The sequence below is a fragment of the Ochlerotatus camptorhynchus genome, unplaced genomic scaffold (assembly GCF_037179485.1).
Source record: "Ochlerotatus camptorhynchus isolate MF236.1 unplaced genomic scaffold, CSIRO-AGI_Acam_v1.1 ptg000434l, whole genome shotgun sequence".
Taxonomy (NCBI): Eukaryota; Metazoa; Arthropoda; class Insecta; order Diptera; family Culicidae; genus Ochlerotatus; species Ochlerotatus camptorhynchus.
This window is the reverse complement of record NW_027040920.1, coordinates 518,677-534,795: the sequence shown is the minus strand read 5'-3', so window position 1 is coordinate 534,795 and position 16,119 is coordinate 518,677. Positions and strand designations below refer to the sequence as shown.

Here is a 16,119-nt window from a genome sequence, read left to right as displayed (position 1 = left end):
CAGCAGCCAGAAATTCAGAAACGTATCTCTTTAAATTGTGCTTTTAAAGCTGTTTTTTTCTAATATTTAAGGACATCTGTTCGCTCAATTTTGAGATACACCGTATGATTCACATCAAAAATGCGTCGCGGTCAGGTCTACTGTGCAGCATTTAAGAGACAAGATGATTTAGAAAACATCGGGCTTGTTTAAATCGAAGGATTAGATAACAAAAAGGAAAAGGATTATTTATATGCTATAAACATAAATAATATTTTTGATTAATTAATTAATTAATTAATTAATTACAATTCATAACGGGGGTGGTCAATACCCGAGTCACTATTAACAAGGCATGAAAAGTAACAAGGACTAAAATGTGTTTCTTTGATTACTGAAAAATCCTGTTCCCTTAGTTTGAAGTTATCAGGACTGGGGTTCGGTGGTAGATCTTATACCAGTAACGCAACACGAAAAGGTGATCTACCATTACTGGTTTGAAAAGATAAAGAATTGATTGAATGGTTGTAGTGGTTCATCTTCAATCGAATGATATGAAAATTAACAGCACTGATTTTGACACTGCGCATCGAGTTCGAACACATGAATGGGAAATGCCTTCTGAATTAATCAGTGTCCCACCAAACGGCATTCGGCCAAATGGCATTCGGCCAAATGGAATTCGGCAAGTGCCATTCGACCAAACAGAATTCGATCAAATGATTAATTAATTAATTTATCTTTATTAGGGAGGCTTTCAGCCTGGGGCTGGTTCGCCTCCAATTGGTCAAATGACTCGGAACCGTGCTATGTACCTGGGTACTGCGGACTCACTCATGACGGTAAGCTCCACCTCGGATTAACTTTTAATTCCAACCCTGCTTGGATGATCTGCCAAATGTTTGCGTAGAGTCGTGTTGATTAACTCTGATGTCGACGTCAAAGCGGCTTGATATTCTTGATCGAGATTTAATCCGAGGATAATACCGGTTGGAGCTTACCACCATCAATGTGCTTGTCATTTCGATCCAGTGTGAACTGCCAAACGGGACCCAAACATTCAGAAGCGACAAATGAAGTTACTATTATTACCCATCTTCAAGCATTGCCATCTCATAAAAATGATCCATGCTTTGTCATAACACATTATTAATTTTAAGCTCATAGACAAAACCAGCAGGCTCGGTGATGAAAGTATAAAATCCAGCATAGTCTTTATGACTCATCTGACCTTTCAAATGCAGTAAAACATACTTTGGCGAAGCATGTATGTAAGTAAACTTTGGTAGAGTCATGGGGGCTCGAGCACTCCTGGCTCAGAGCTTTTGGCGGGAATCAACTGAGAAAAAGCAAAACAATTTTAAAATTGAGAAATAGATGCATGCAATACTCTATCTAATTTTTTATTAGGGAAGTGAGTCAGTTTTTGGCCCTAACTCAAATTTGAAATAAATTGTCATGGCATTATTCATGTAGAGGTATGACAAATGTTCTAACCCTGCATGGAAATACATTTGGTTAACAATGATAAAAAATGATACTTAAGATAAGGCCAATAAGGGAACCTCTTGGGCCAAAAACTGGTTCACTTACCCTGCATAAATATTTCATACGTTGAACGAAATTACGATTATTTAGCTGTTTTCAAATTACTGCTTCCTCATCTCTTCCAGATCGTCAAACTTGCTGTCCCAGAAGCTACCGGGAGTCTGCCACCACGCAGCAGCCCGATTTACTCAACCACTGTACTTAAAATAGCTATGAGCCAATTTTTACATTTTAGTGTTACACGATTACAGAGTCAGTTAGTATGGAAAATTCTGGGCGATCCCAAGATGGACTTAATTTTAATATCTCACATAATTATTGTTTTAATGGGTACAAACGTTTTCGCATGATCCCTTGCAAGAATTTATAAATTACAATCTGGATAACACCGTATCTCAGATCGCGAAGCAAAGTAAATAAATAATCCTTGGTCACTGGGTACCGTCGGAAATTGGTCCAAGAGATAAACCTTATCAGCGCATTTTTATTTTCGGCTCGAACGAGTCATCCATCGATTCATCCTCCGTCTGTTCTCCTGTTCCAAAGTAAACTGAGTGAACTGGCCAAAGGGATCTAGTTTATCATTTTCTTAGAAGACATTTTTCAACAAACAATCCGGTTGAGGAGAGCAGCCCTGTAACAATATGTTCGCACAGTCAACTGTCGATAAAATCCAGATACCTAGCTGGAAAGGCGGAATCAATTTATGGGTCCGTTATCAGTTGGTAGCTGGTGTGAATTACATACTATCCAAACAAGTGGATGGGCCGGGGTTGAGACTAGGGCGTTTGGGGTAGATACTTTCGGAGAGGCGCGGAAGTCTAGATAAGATTTTTCACCTGCCCGGGCGGTGTGATGTGTTGTCAATTCCGCATCATGATTTGCCAAACACCAGCACACTCACTTGGCGGTGGCGTATCGGTCACTTTGGACAGACCATAATCGGCTGAACCGACCGGAGGGGTTCGTTAGTATCGATTGGACTGTGGGGCTGACAAATACGCGCGCTCGGATTTGGACTAATTCAACTTTTTGTTTCGTAATGTCGAAAATGTGAAAGCATTTAATTATGCTCGAAACGCAGTGAATGCAGAACGTTGTCGATATAGTAGATCTAAGCTTGTGCACCGAATATCCTAGAAAAGCAGTTGTGACTCGAATTGCTAGGACAAAATGGTGTTTCCAAACTATGGAGTGTTTAGGGCGTTCGCCATATTCGCCGGCATTTTTGGAATCGTGAGTAGTTTTTGTGAATGCATATGACGCAATGGAGTAAGGAATAACTAATGAATCCAATTTCTGCTTGAGAATAGTTTCAATCCCTCATATGGATTGGATTTGCGATTACCGGGATAGTGGCGTATTACTGCGATATGGATTTCACCGGTCAGACAAATACACTCGGATCGTTGCTCACCTTGACTTTCTTCCAGCAGTATTTTGAAGGTAAGTGTTTAATTATTTCCATCGAAATTTTGCTTCTAAAATCGTCAATTACTCACAGGGCTGAGTAAGACAAATTATTCATTTTCGCTTTTGATAAAAAAAAAAAAAACGTCCAACGATGAATCAAATATGAGACTTGACGGAATACCGTGTAAAAATTAGTGATTTTTGCTGATAACATAAATGGAGTAATCCGCTTTTCGCGAGTTTGTTAAAAAAAATCAGACGGTTGTGGACCGTGCATTGATGGATGATAAGGCCAACAAATCTGGTCGCTTATCGCGGAATATTTATTTCATCGCCGAAAGAGAAAAGATACCTTCAAAAGTGGCAAACCGTTTTGTTCTTCATTTCCCAAAACTTTTAAGGAACGCAGTCATTGTCAGTCAACCATAAAGATTTACAAGGAATGTGTGCCTATAGATAACGAATAGATCCCAATCCGATGCAAGATAGTGCGTAGTTGGGATGTTTAAACATGATTAAAAGCTATGTTACAGGTTGGCAACAACGATGCCCCCGATCTCATATCCAAGAAAGTATGTTGGACACTGATCTTAAGATTGATTTTTTGCTTTTGTTGTAAGTTGCTGTAAGAAAATAATTCATGAATTCCTGATCTGCGTGGTCGGTGGTGCCGTCTACCCACCGCCATTTCTCAACAATCTTTCAACGAATTGAGCTGATTTTTGTGTATATGATTAGGGCCAACCACAAACTGCACACTCACAAAAAATCATTTCAATTAGCATTGGCGTAGCTAACAAAATTATCTGGAGGGGGCCTAGGGGAGGCCTGCTGTATTTGTTCTATTTTGCTAAACTATGGTTAAATAAAAACGCTCGAAGATGCTATTCAATCAAATTGCGTCAAAGCAGCTTGTTGTTGGGTATTTTTTCTGTGACCAATGATAAATATGACATTGAAGCTTTTTATTATCACAGAGGTAACTCTAAGACCAGAAGGTCCCGAAGAAACACGACCATCCTGATCATCCAAAATCTTCTACTCAAGAGCCAGGTCTAGGCTTGGACTTTGCATCTCTTGCGTTTGTTCTACTTAGGGACCTCGAATTAAGTATGTACCGCTCTAAAGGGAAATCAGTGACAAGAAATGCAATGGAAGATTGTTCATCATTGTCGTGTGACATGGCTGTGCCATTATATTTCATGTAAGATCAAATTCATTGACATCCCAACCTCCGGGAATATGAATAGTGTACCTTCCATATGATCTTAACTGAAACTCATTTTAGAGAAACAAGTTGAGTTTGTTTGCAAAATAGCGTGATTTCATTGTACTTATTAGCAATGGAAGAATGCTTCGTTGAAAAAATCACTAAGGCCAAAAACTGGAGCACACCTACGACCAATAAAGGAACAACTAATGTCATAACTGGTGCTGGAACTAGAAGTTTAAAATAAATATACTCAGAATACTTAAAACTTCAACTCAGTGGTATCAGTTCGTACACATCTTGGAGGTTTCTATTTTATAATGTGTGTAAACCAAACATGCTTACTAAGTAATGCTAAAACAAGCTCACCTACTCTATTTTAAAGGATAATTTACTCCGTTAAAAAAAAGTTGTTCTTGTAGTTTCCTTTTTCCTTTTTATTATCTAAACAAACTACATGAGATATTGACATTTGAAGAATGCATGATTTTTGGATTAAAATCAAACGCAACTTTTTAATTTTAATTTATACCCAAATAGCTTGGTTGTGGAGTAATCTCTTCTTAAAGATAAACTTTCTAAAAATCTCGAAAATCCAGGACTGTAGCCCAGATGGATCTAGGAACTTAAGAGCAAAACCAAAAAAAGTCGTTTCTTTAGAATGCCAAACTAAGCGTGTTTCGTCCAGCAGTAGATCAGGACCCTACGTTGTGATTCCTTGGTGGTTCGATGGATCTACTCCAAACAGGGTGACGGCGACGGATACTCGATAATCGCGATGAAATAGGACGAAGTAAAAGCAACAATCAATACGAAACTAACGATTTTAAATTGGCTCACTACTTGACTAGCCTATTGGTCCCAAGCAAATCGATTATCCCGACCCCATACTACACTATTTTTGTTTTGATTCGCTATGAAAGTTTAACAGATAAAATGAGGGGTTCGTGGATTTCCATATGTTTCGAGGGGTGCATCGATTAGCTTGGGACCAAAGATAGTACCAGAGCTGAGCCAAAAAGTTGAGCTCGTTACTTCGGGACCCTCTGGTCTTAGAGTTACCCTAATAAAAAATAACCATAAACGAACGATAACCCAAATCATTGAACTATTCCACAAATGGTTTGGATGATACCCAGAACACGTCGTTAAGCAAATTAACCATACAATTTTTATTAGGGTACCTCTATGGTAAAAGTCCAGATTAACAGTACTCTGAGAGGCAGCGTGCCTACTCGGAGATTTTATTTCAACTGTGTGTATTTTCAGTTTGTGTTGAGGTTTTAATACTGTATCTTAACAATCATCTTTTATCTTAATCTTAATTACATATTACAAAACGGAACACAATTACTTTCAGTGCTCGCAACAATACAGGGGTTACTCAAAATAACTAGGATAGGCAATTTTTTGGTCAACTTTGGAGTGTTGTAACTTCGTCAAATATGATCCGATTTTAAATCTTCCAAGAGCTTTTGACTGGAAAACTAATATTGTTCTACGGTGTAGCCACGAACATAATCCTGGTCACCGGATACCGGATATATTCCGGGTTTCCGGAGGGCTTGTCTAACTTGCTAAATTTTTGGTGAAATTTAATATATAATGCTGGTTAAATATATATATGTTTTAGTAAATACAACGAAAGAAGAACCATTTCTTAAGCGAATCATATGCCAAGAACTAAAATCGGCCTAAATTCAACCGAGATATGGCCATTTCCCTGGAATCGGTTCTGGTGAAGGGTTCTGAATGCGGGCAAATTTTTTAATCACTCAAAACATGCCGTGCGACAGCTCTTTCTTCATGGTTTCTCGTCAATAGACTTTCGATAAACTTTAAATGCATCATTGACCACATTGGCCACTCTCGGAACATCCAGTATGCCCCCGGGGGAACCTGGAGCAGGGGACAATTGCGTTTTTATACACCAATACAAAAGCTTTTTCATGAGTAGGCTTTTGATAGACTTTAAATGGATTAGTGACCAAATTGGCCGTTCTCGGGACCTCCGGTATGCCTCCGGGGGACCTGGAGCAGAGGACAATTGCATTTTTTCACCAAAACATGCCGCGCGACAGCTCATTCTTCATGGTTTTTCATGAATAGGCATTCATTAAACTTCAAATGGATCAGTGACCACATTGGCCGCTCTCGGAACCACTGGGATGCCCCGAGAGAACCTGTAGCAGGGGACAATTTCGTTTTAACTCAGAAACGTGCCGTGCGACAGCTCATTCTTCATGGATTTACATGAATTTTCTTTCTATAGACTTAAAGTGAATCATTTACCACATTGGTCGCTCTCGGGACCTCCGGTATGCCCCCGGGGGAACCTGGAGCAGAGGACAATTGCATTTTTACACAAAACAATGCCATTGGAGAGCTCATTCTGGAACCAGCAGATGCCCCAGGATAACATGTAAGAGGAAAATTGTATTTTCACTTCGCAATGCCGTTCAACAGCTCGAACTATCTGAAGTCTTGAAATGGATCATTGACTACTAGCAGTGGATAGGGGGAGTAGGTCTTTAAACTCTGGTTGTAGACCAATAAAAGTCCCTCTCTTGTAGTAATGTACAACTCTTTAATGAACAAAATGACTGTCGACGTCAGCTCTGGAGATGTTCGCCAGCACTTTTGTGCTCGCTAGTAACCATCAGTAAGTGCCATCCCAACAAACAGCACAGCACAGCACAGCCGAGCTCGGTAGAAACAACTAAGTGTGTAAGTTCATTAGCTACAACATAAACCCTGTTAGAGCGCATCGTATGATTATTTACGCTCATTGTTCTCAAAACAATAGAAACGCTGCTAGCGAATCCCCTTTTTCTACGTTTATCCGTAGGACGAAGAAAATCTAATGGCGTTTCAATGCGTTAGGACGGATTTGAAACTTGTAGAACGAATTTAGAATCATTTTATTAGATTTTAGACAATATCTCACAAATTCTCTTTATCAAATTCAACGATACGTATGGAAAGGTGAATAAATTTAGAGGTCATTTTTGACAGAAAATACCGCGGGTCGTACTTAGTAGGACGGAAATTAGATCAAAAACCCTACCTTAAAATATCTAAACTGAAGAACTTTTTAGAAGGTTTTCATGATTTTCTTTCTGAAATTAATGGGACTACCTATTGATCTTCGCTGAAGTTCCCGCAATTTTTTTAAAGTTCTCGAGTATGCTCAAAGATTCCACAATTTTTCAAAAACTCTTGGAACTTTGCTTAAGTTTTCGGAAATTTCTTGAGTTACTCAGAATTACTTTGAAAGTCCTTTGACATTCGATGTTAATTGAACTGCCTTTAGGTTATCTGATCTTCTCTGTTATTATCGAAGCTTTCCTGAACTTCCCGCAACACTCCTGAAGTGCTTCTCCGAAACTCTGAAATGAAATGAAATGACCGAAACATCCTGAAATTCCCAGAACTTATTTAAAATTTTCCTGAAATTCTTGGAACCGACCAGATTTTTTTCAAAACTTGTCCTTATAGATTCCTAAACTTCCAAAAAGCCAGGACTTATTGGAACTGCCCTTACAACCTTTGAGTTTTCCTGCAGATTGCCTGGAGTTCTTGGAACAACAATAAAGTTGTTACAATTGTTCTAAAGAAGAAGTTCTGAAGTTTTCGTGACTTCCTGGAAGTTACCACAACTTTAAAAGTTTGCTGTAGTTTTCCTCTCTTAGGTCAGTCGGTAAAGGCGCAGCTACAAAGCAAGACCATGCTAGAGATGTTGGAAAATGTTACGCCTTCCCTGGGCATTGAGAATGACTGTACTCGTCACACAATTATACTAATGCAAAAATGGTACAGGCATCAAAAGCTCTGAATCAATAACTGTGGAAGTACATCTAGAGCACTAAGTTGAGAGCACGCAACAAACTAATAAGCGATAAGCAATATGTTTGAAATGAGAAGAAGAAGTAGAAGTTTTCTTGAAGCTAATGGATGTGCTTTAAAGTTCTGGAAGCTTCCTGTATTTCTCCCCCGCCACTACTGGCAAAAGAGATAATCACCGATTTGCTCACGTAAACTCGATTGTGCTTTAAAGTTCTGGAAGCTTCCTAGAAGAGCTCTAAACTTTTCCAGAAGTTTCCGCAGTCTGTACAAGAAACATACCTGAAATTCTCGGAACATCATTAAAGTTCCTTAAATTTTCGTGAAGTTGAGAGAACTGCCCTGCTGTTCTCTTATCTTTCCAGCAGTTGTTGGAACTTTTCTGAAGTACCCACACATTTTATGAAATTCACAGAACTGTACTGAAGTTCTCAGAATTACCCAGAAACCTCTGTAATGTTCCTGTAATTTTCCCAAATTCAATGGAACTGGCCTGAAGAGACCTTCACAGATGCTCTAGACGTTATCCTGAAATCTATAGATCTGTACTGAAACTATTGGGACTTTCTCTTCAAAACGATCTTTTTTGACGTTCTTCGTAAACAATTTACATAGTTGGGGAGATGCTTAACGTCAGATATCAGACTTAAAGTGGCCATTTTATACGATATATAAGGAGATGAAAGTATAGAGTTGATAATTCCGTTAGAGTACGGCAGTAGAAAGCGAGCAAAGGTCAATTTTAAGGAAGGCACGAATCGGGTTGATCATCTCCTTTACCAAACTCCTACATTTACCCCCCCCCCCCCGCCACTACTGGCTAAAGAGATGATCGCCGATTTGCTCACGTACCTTCGATGTGCGAAAATAGTTCCGAAGTGTTCCAAAACTCCCTGGTCATGCCTCATGATCTTTAAACAGACATCATGATCTTAAAACTGCGTTGAAATTCTCGAAAATTACTTTTTAAATGTTTAAAATTCCCCAAAGTTCTGGATTATCCTGATGACCGCGGAACATTCCTGAAGTTTAAAAAAAAATTCCTGATGGTTTCGGAACTTAAATGTATGAATTATGTTCCCACCGGTAATTTTCACATGTTAGGGTCAATTTAGTGATATCACAGAGAACAGACATGGAGGCTCGAACAAAATTTCTCTAAAAACTTGTGTAAAGATTCCTATTCGACTTAAGTGCCACTAACGGCGACTTCCCCACTTAAAAACCCTCTTTGACAACCTGATGGCGCTGGCGTTGCACAACGTATACTAGACACTAAGTGCTGGTAGCGCCAAGCGGCAATTTTCAACAGATACTTTATCGATACTAGCGCCAAATTGGCCGAATGTGCAAAATTTATAGAGGAAACCAGGAGATGCTTGCGCTACGTAACGGCGACGTTTCCACTTAACTTTACACAAGTTTCTGGCCTATTACCGGAAAAGCCTTTTCTCAAAACTGCTGTCTTTAAATTTGGCGTATCAGTCAAATTATAGAATTCAGAATGATATGTTTGCTATCTGTCCTAACCAGTGTTGGCAAAATCGTCAATCAAATCATATTTTTCCTCTTTCATACACTCTCAATATCACGCGTGATATTGGAACAAAATATCATGCTTGATATTGATTTTACAAGCTCCTTTGATATTGCGAGACTATTCACAACGTTCAAAAATCAAGCTGAGAGTTGACTCGACACAAAAATTATTCCATTGCACATCGTTTTCTTAGAAAGAGAAAGCATAGTTAGCTATCTCTTTTCAATCTTCACCGATGGTAGACGCGAAGGGACTGCTGCAAGCCGTTATGGAAGTTTCGGTTGCATTCGGGTGTAAAGTAAAAATCATTAAACTCAATCTCACCACAGTTTGGTGAGATTTGCAGTTGGTGATTTTTTGACGTTGGATAACGTCTTTCGGCAACATACGAGGGTACAAAATTGAAAACAGTCATTTTGGATGCGTTACGAAATTGAAAGATTTTGAACGATAATAACTCAACCGTCTCTCGATAGATTTACGAGATAATGGCATCAATCGATTGAAAATATTTCTAGCAATTTGCTGAATGTTTCAAAACAATTGATTTCATTCTGTAAACTATTGAAAAATGGTTAAAAGTAAACCATTGTCTAAAGATGGTGAAAATCGATTGATTTTTTTATATTCTTATACATTCTCCAACCAAGACATCAGATGCGAGTATCTGACACCTCTGATATTTTCTGTTCTACTATATAAGCGTCCAACAAGGTCACCCGTTCCATCATTGTCTATCCGATCGTTGACCCAGCAGCAGAGCAGCAGAGCTGCAGTACCAGAGCAGCGGAAGCAGAGCAACGGCAGCAGAGCAGCGGCAGCAGAGCCTGGGGTACTGGGGTGTGGGAACGCTGGAAGGGGAGATGCTGTCTGTCTTCGAACTACCAACATCATTCCGAAGCTCCTCCAGGGCGACAGAGTAGAGCAAACCCAACAACATCAGCCCAACAAAACGGCCCTTTTCAGGGCCACCAAACTTTCGCAAAAGAGTTATTAAGTACAACACATAACAGACGTTATCCAACGCCAACCCTGCGGTCGTATCTAGTATACAACCCTTCCAACTTTTTTAGCTTGATATTCCGAGCTGCGATATCACAGTTCGCAAAATCAACCGCAGTTGTTTGCTTGTTGATTTTTGTCTACGAAAATCAAGCGTGATCTTGGGCGTTGGTGAGATTTGATTTTTTGATATTTTCCCAACACTGATCCTAACTTTTAAAATAGTTAAGGTCAGGTAGGTTTATCCCACCCCGGGAGCAACTTAACAGCTCCAGTGTAATGCTAATGTACCCCGAAAATTCTGGTACTCTGGTTCTGTCAAATCGAATAATGATGGAGTAAATTTACAATTGGTCTTATTTTTTTATCAACTTTTTTTCCCGTTTTTAAGTTTTTTGTTTTTTTTTTTTACTTTTTATAAAAACATTGATATTTTTTCTAATAGTCTTCCAATCGACTCAGCATGACGGGATCGGAAAATGTCTGTCTATTTATGTGTGTGAGAGAGCGCGTAAGACAATTTTCTTATATGTATTTCTCGGTAACCACTCTACCGAATTGAACGCAACAACAACCAAATGAAAGCTACCATGATTCTATAGAATGTTAATTAATAGACTTTCAATCGATTAACTGGTTCCGGATATATGGACGGAACAAGACCCTAAAATCCGGGAACTAAGTGATGTTTGTCGGCAACCACATAACCGAAATAAACGAAACCCTTTAATCGGGTTACTGCCCAGTGCCCACATAGGAAATAACCATAAAAAGTGCTTAAAAACCTGTGCAGGTTCCGAACTATGTGTCGGGGTAATTTTTAAAAAGAATATCAGAATTTACAGAAATAAGAAGTGCCAGATCACACCACTGGTGGATTAATAAAGTTTTTTTTATTGTGACGCTTATTGAACGATACAGTAATCAATTCTCCTTCATTCTCCACGGAACAGTATCAGTTTAGTAAGTTTTTTACGTAGTGAAATCTTGATCCCACCGAAGTTTTTGGCGTACTGCTCCAGTCGATATTTAAGATAGAAATCAATGCATAATTTGATCAACATATTTCGATGGTTGTTGACAGCATCATGATCTAAAATGTGCAACACCAGTCATACGTCTCACTCAAAATTTATTCTTGGTTTGCTTTCGACGTCCACATGAAGTGAAACAAAAACATGTTTTCTGATGTGAAAAAAGTTGTGCCACCAGCGATGGCTGACCCCATTGTTTACGTACGGTGGAGACATCTACAATTTGCAAGTGGGTACGTGAAACTAAGGTTTTCTGTCTAGATGCTCGGGGGGTGGTTTATCCCTACCTATGTGCATACTTAGAAATACCTAATCTTACACGTGACGGAATCCATCTTTGACATAAAGAGACGTAAACAAACATGTCATGTAAAATTAAGTACTCTGAGCTGGAAAGTTCAAAAGTAGGGTAGAGAACTACTTCGGCCTAATCGCCCATTTTTGGCCTATCGAGCAGAAAACTTCAAATAAATCCATGATTTCAGAGTTAACAAGTCAATTATGCGTTTGGTACTATACTATAATTAATAAGCTACCGAACGAAGTCAATGAGAACGCGTGATATGAAGGTTAGCACCCATTATTCCCAAAAACAAAAGAAGCGCTCCGACCGAATCATGTTTTATCTTCATCCGATAGGCCGAAGTGAATTCATTAGCGTTTCAAAGGCGTTTCAATGCGTTAAGATGAGTTTAGAATCCGTAGGCCGAGTTTGGCGTCAAGAAGCAGTGTTAGACTTTTGACGATATCTCAACGATTGGTTTGTCTTTATCAAATCTTAAGGTACATACGGAAAGGTAAATAAATTTGAAAGCCATCAGTAATAATAACTTTCTATTTGGTGCTAAACTGCGCTAGATTAAGAAAGACTAAGTGCGGGATGTGCTTAAATGGGGGCCGGAAATGGGGTAGTTAACCCTACGTTTGATTGAGCTGAATTTCGCGTCTATTATGACTCAAAACTTGACACTTGTATATGTCAGTCTCAGAGCACCTAAATTTACATTAATTTTTCTAAGTGTGTAGACATGTCACTATGCCAGTATTCATGCGACGTCATACACTTTGGTCGCAGATGTACTATCTGTTTTCACCCATTTTGGATCATTGTAGGTTTATCGGTAGGATTATGACTAATCCACTTCTTGCCCACACACACTTAGAATTAACTAATTTTACACGTGATGGAATCCATATTTGACATAACAGATGAGACGTAACCAAACATGTCATGTAATATTAAGTGCTCCGAGACTGAAAAGTTCGTTGCTCGATGAAAAGTACGTTTGATTGAGCTATATTTCGCGTCTGTTATGACTCAAATTTATGTCAAAATTGTCGCTCGTATATGTCAGTCTCAGAGCACCTAAATTTACATGAATTTTTCTAAGTGTGCATCATAGCCCAATAAAGTCATATCCAATCACTATACTCTACTACTAGTGATGCACTATTTGGCTATTCGGCGTTTACACCAAAATGTTATTTGGCCTTTTTCAGCTAACAAGTGGCCGACAACGCGTTTTAGCTAAATTTCTAGAACACATAGCTTGATACTACAGTGGCCGAATACTATGCCGGCCGAATATTCAGTGCATACCTATCTAATACGATACTTATTTTGATTTCAGGAACATGCGAAATACAGATTCCCTTTATCGACATGACGGCCGTTCGGGAACTGAATCTTCTTTCACCGGGCGACCTGCACGCATGGATTTGGGTGTACCTAATTCTGCACATCTTCTGGGCGATCAGCTCTCTCACACTACTCACAAGTATGGATCAGGGAGACCGATCTTCCGCCAATTCACGAATCTACCGTTTCTTTTACAGATGCTCGAAAAAAGTACGTCCGTTACATAAACATATTTCTGTACATTTGGATTGCCTTTACCGTCACGATAAGCGTCCTGGACTTGGCTCTGGGGATTCAGTTTGCCGTGGACTATGATACCATTATTGTTCGTATTTGCACGTGTAGTTAAGGTGGATTGTTCATTCCATGCGTTCTGTCCCTTTTCAGCATGCCCTCTTTCTGCTTCCCTATCCAGCGCTGACTCCAGCGGATGAGGTCCTCGTGACGGCAGTGACCACTTCCGGTATAATGTTGGTGATGGCATTCCGTGGATTCATCATATGGGTCATGAACGTCACATTGGCGGTGTACTTGTTCACACAGACCTTTACAATCTATGACTTCAACCAGCTGCGGCGGAAGGTGAGTAGCTACTAGGGGAGTTGTCAGCTAATGGACTGAAAGTGATAACTAAACGTGACGTGTTACAAGTGCACTGATCGTCTCTGGCTCATCAATCAATCAGTTTTCAGTCAGCTAAGAGTGCCTTCTGTAAAACTGACAATGACGATATGGTATTGTTTGTTTGCGAGACGTTTAAATAATACAGTTTCAATGTTTGATTACTACTTTTTGCAGAGCGGCACGACGAATGCAGCCTTCGTTGCGGATAACGGCGGAATGCGGCGGGCGCCAATCGATGCCTATGACATGGAGTGAGTAGGAAATATTGTCGTTTGTAATTTGCCAATCAATACTGAATAAAAACTTTAGTTACAGTCCATCCCAACAGTACGGCCAGGAAGAAATCCGTCGACCGTACAATCCACCGATCAACTACCGTCGGCCGTTGGATCGCATTCCCGAACAACCGAGGGAAACCGTGATCATCGAACGACCTATACAGCAACATCAAGAGTATCAGAGTCAACCTCGAACGTACACACCGCAACCGAACACGTCCGTAACTCGAACCTTCGAACCTCTCACCAGGCAACCTTCCGTGGAACCGGAAGAGATCCGACCGGACCCACCGAAACCCATTCCCCCGCCTCCGCCACCGAAGAACTTCAACTTCAACACAGTAGTCCGGCGGGATGCCGCCGCAGCAAAGGTCGCTCAAGAGCTGAACTACCGGAACAGCTTTAACGTGGCCAACGGTAACATCGGACCGAGTAATGGCTTGCGATCATTTGCGCCTGTTGCTCCACCTCCTGCCAACGACGCGGATCTCCCGACGCCCAACTACAGTCCACCGATGCCGAGGGTAAACCCCTTCGAGAATCGTCCTCCGTTGCGATCAGTTCTGAGAAACTCTAGGTTCCAGTAACGTCGTGGTCGTCGTTGGCTAGACGGCAGCCTGTCGAATGTAACAAACTCGTTTATATATTTTTATTAGTAGTTGTTAATAAAGAAAGAGACGATCGTGGAGAGATGTTTTCTGATTTCGCTCGAGACGCGTAATAACAGCGATGAGTAGCATTGCCCTTCACGCCCCTAGCTCGTAGCGTAGAGATAACGGAAGGGTACGCTCGATGTAGTGTAAGCCGTAACCCCCGCAAAGGGTCAATCCGTTACGGTGTGGTTTGTTTATACGATTGAAACATCTGTCTGATAACTGCGGCGGAATGGTGTCAGTGCTAATAAGTTGGATTCCCAGTAACGAAGGAAACGGTCGGATTGCTACATTGTCAGTAAGAGTATGAGTTCATTTCGAAAAAAAGAATGGAGAAGTCATATTTAATTTGATTGGCAGTCTGGTTTCCAATGTCAGCTGAGTATTATTTAGTGATCTTATTCTTTTTCTTAAATGACACAGCGTATTCGCTATAATTTATCATTAAGTTCACTGTTCAGAAAAAAATAATTACGTTTTGATTTTTCTATATTGGAAAAAGGCATCAGAAATCTAAAATAATATTTTTTTTTTCCAATTTTTCAAAGAAAATACACGTGCAAAAACATTTTTATAAGTCACTAGCTCACTAGCTGAGTGTGCCCGGTCTTGCTCGGGATTCAATATTAGCTTGAGTTTATGCGCCGATTTAAAAAAAAAGCATGCTATATTGTACGTAGCCCCCCTCCCTATTATCTAAGGGGCTACCCCCTATGATTATCTCCTTATACCCCCACACTCACCCCCACATGCCTAATTTGGTTCCATTTGCTTGATTAGTTCTCGAGTTATGCAGAAATTTCAGTTTCATTTGTATGGGAGCCCCCCCTTACAGAAGGGGGAGGGGTCTCGAACCATCATAAGAACCTTCCACGGCCTCAAAAACCACTGTATTCACATTTTCACGCCAATCGGTTCAGTAGTTTCCGAGTCTATAAGGGTCAGACAGACCGACAGACAGACAGACAGACAGAAATTCATTTTTATATATATAGATAGATATAGAAGAAGAAGATAGAAGATTATGGCATAAAGTTGAACTCAAAAAACCACAAAACATCAATCTTTCGGTTTTGCTGAGAGTCCTTCTTTCATTATGAGATAGAAAAAAATATTTTTACATGTAGTTTTTGACAAAAATCTGAGAAAGAAACTGATTTTCTTGGATTTTTGATAATTTATATGGGTCATATATTTTTAGAAAAATAAAAACGTACCGAAATTTTTTTTTTATTTTTGGGTCTGTAAGGGGAAGCTTATATTTTTTTAAGAACTGTTTTGCCTAATTTCTTTCATACTGTCTATTTGTTTCGAGTCAAAAGCATTTTGGATCGTGAAACATTTGTTCAGACCATG

At 39.8% G+C, this 16,119-nt stretch overlaps 1 protein-coding gene across 1 annotated transcript; it reads left to right on the top strand.

Annotated features, from left to right (window-relative positions):
* Nucleotides 1-2,407: 2,407 nt before the first annotated feature.
* LOC135711533 (uncharacterized) lies at nucleotides 2,408-14,786 on the top strand. Its single transcript, XM_065234402.1, has 7 exons — nucleotides 2,408-2,763; nucleotides 2,841-2,973; nucleotides 13,201-13,347; nucleotides 13,406-13,533; nucleotides 13,596-13,790; nucleotides 14,007-14,083; nucleotides 14,148-14,786. Exons 1-7 carry the CDS (start codon nucleotides 2,701-2,703, stop codon nucleotides 14,695-14,697), a joined length of 1,293 nt encoding a protein of 430 aa, XP_065090474.1. The 5' UTR covers nucleotides 2,408-2,700; the 3' UTR covers nucleotides 14,698-14,786.
* Nucleotides 14,787-16,119: the final 1,333 nt, after the last annotated feature.

Coding starts and splice junctions, on each gene's coding strand:
- LOC135711533 (XM_065234402.1), top strand. CDS start 2,701: ATGGTGTTTCCAAACTATGGAGTGTTTAGGGCGTTCGCCATATTCGCC. Junction 2,974..13,200: donor CTTCCAGCAGTATTTTGAAG/GTAAGTGTTTAA, acceptor TTTTGATTTCAG/GAACATGCGAAATACAGATT. Junction 13,534..13,595: donor TGGACTATGATACCATTATT/GTTCGTATTTGC, acceptor GTCCCTTTTCAG/CATGCCCTCTTTCTGCTTCC.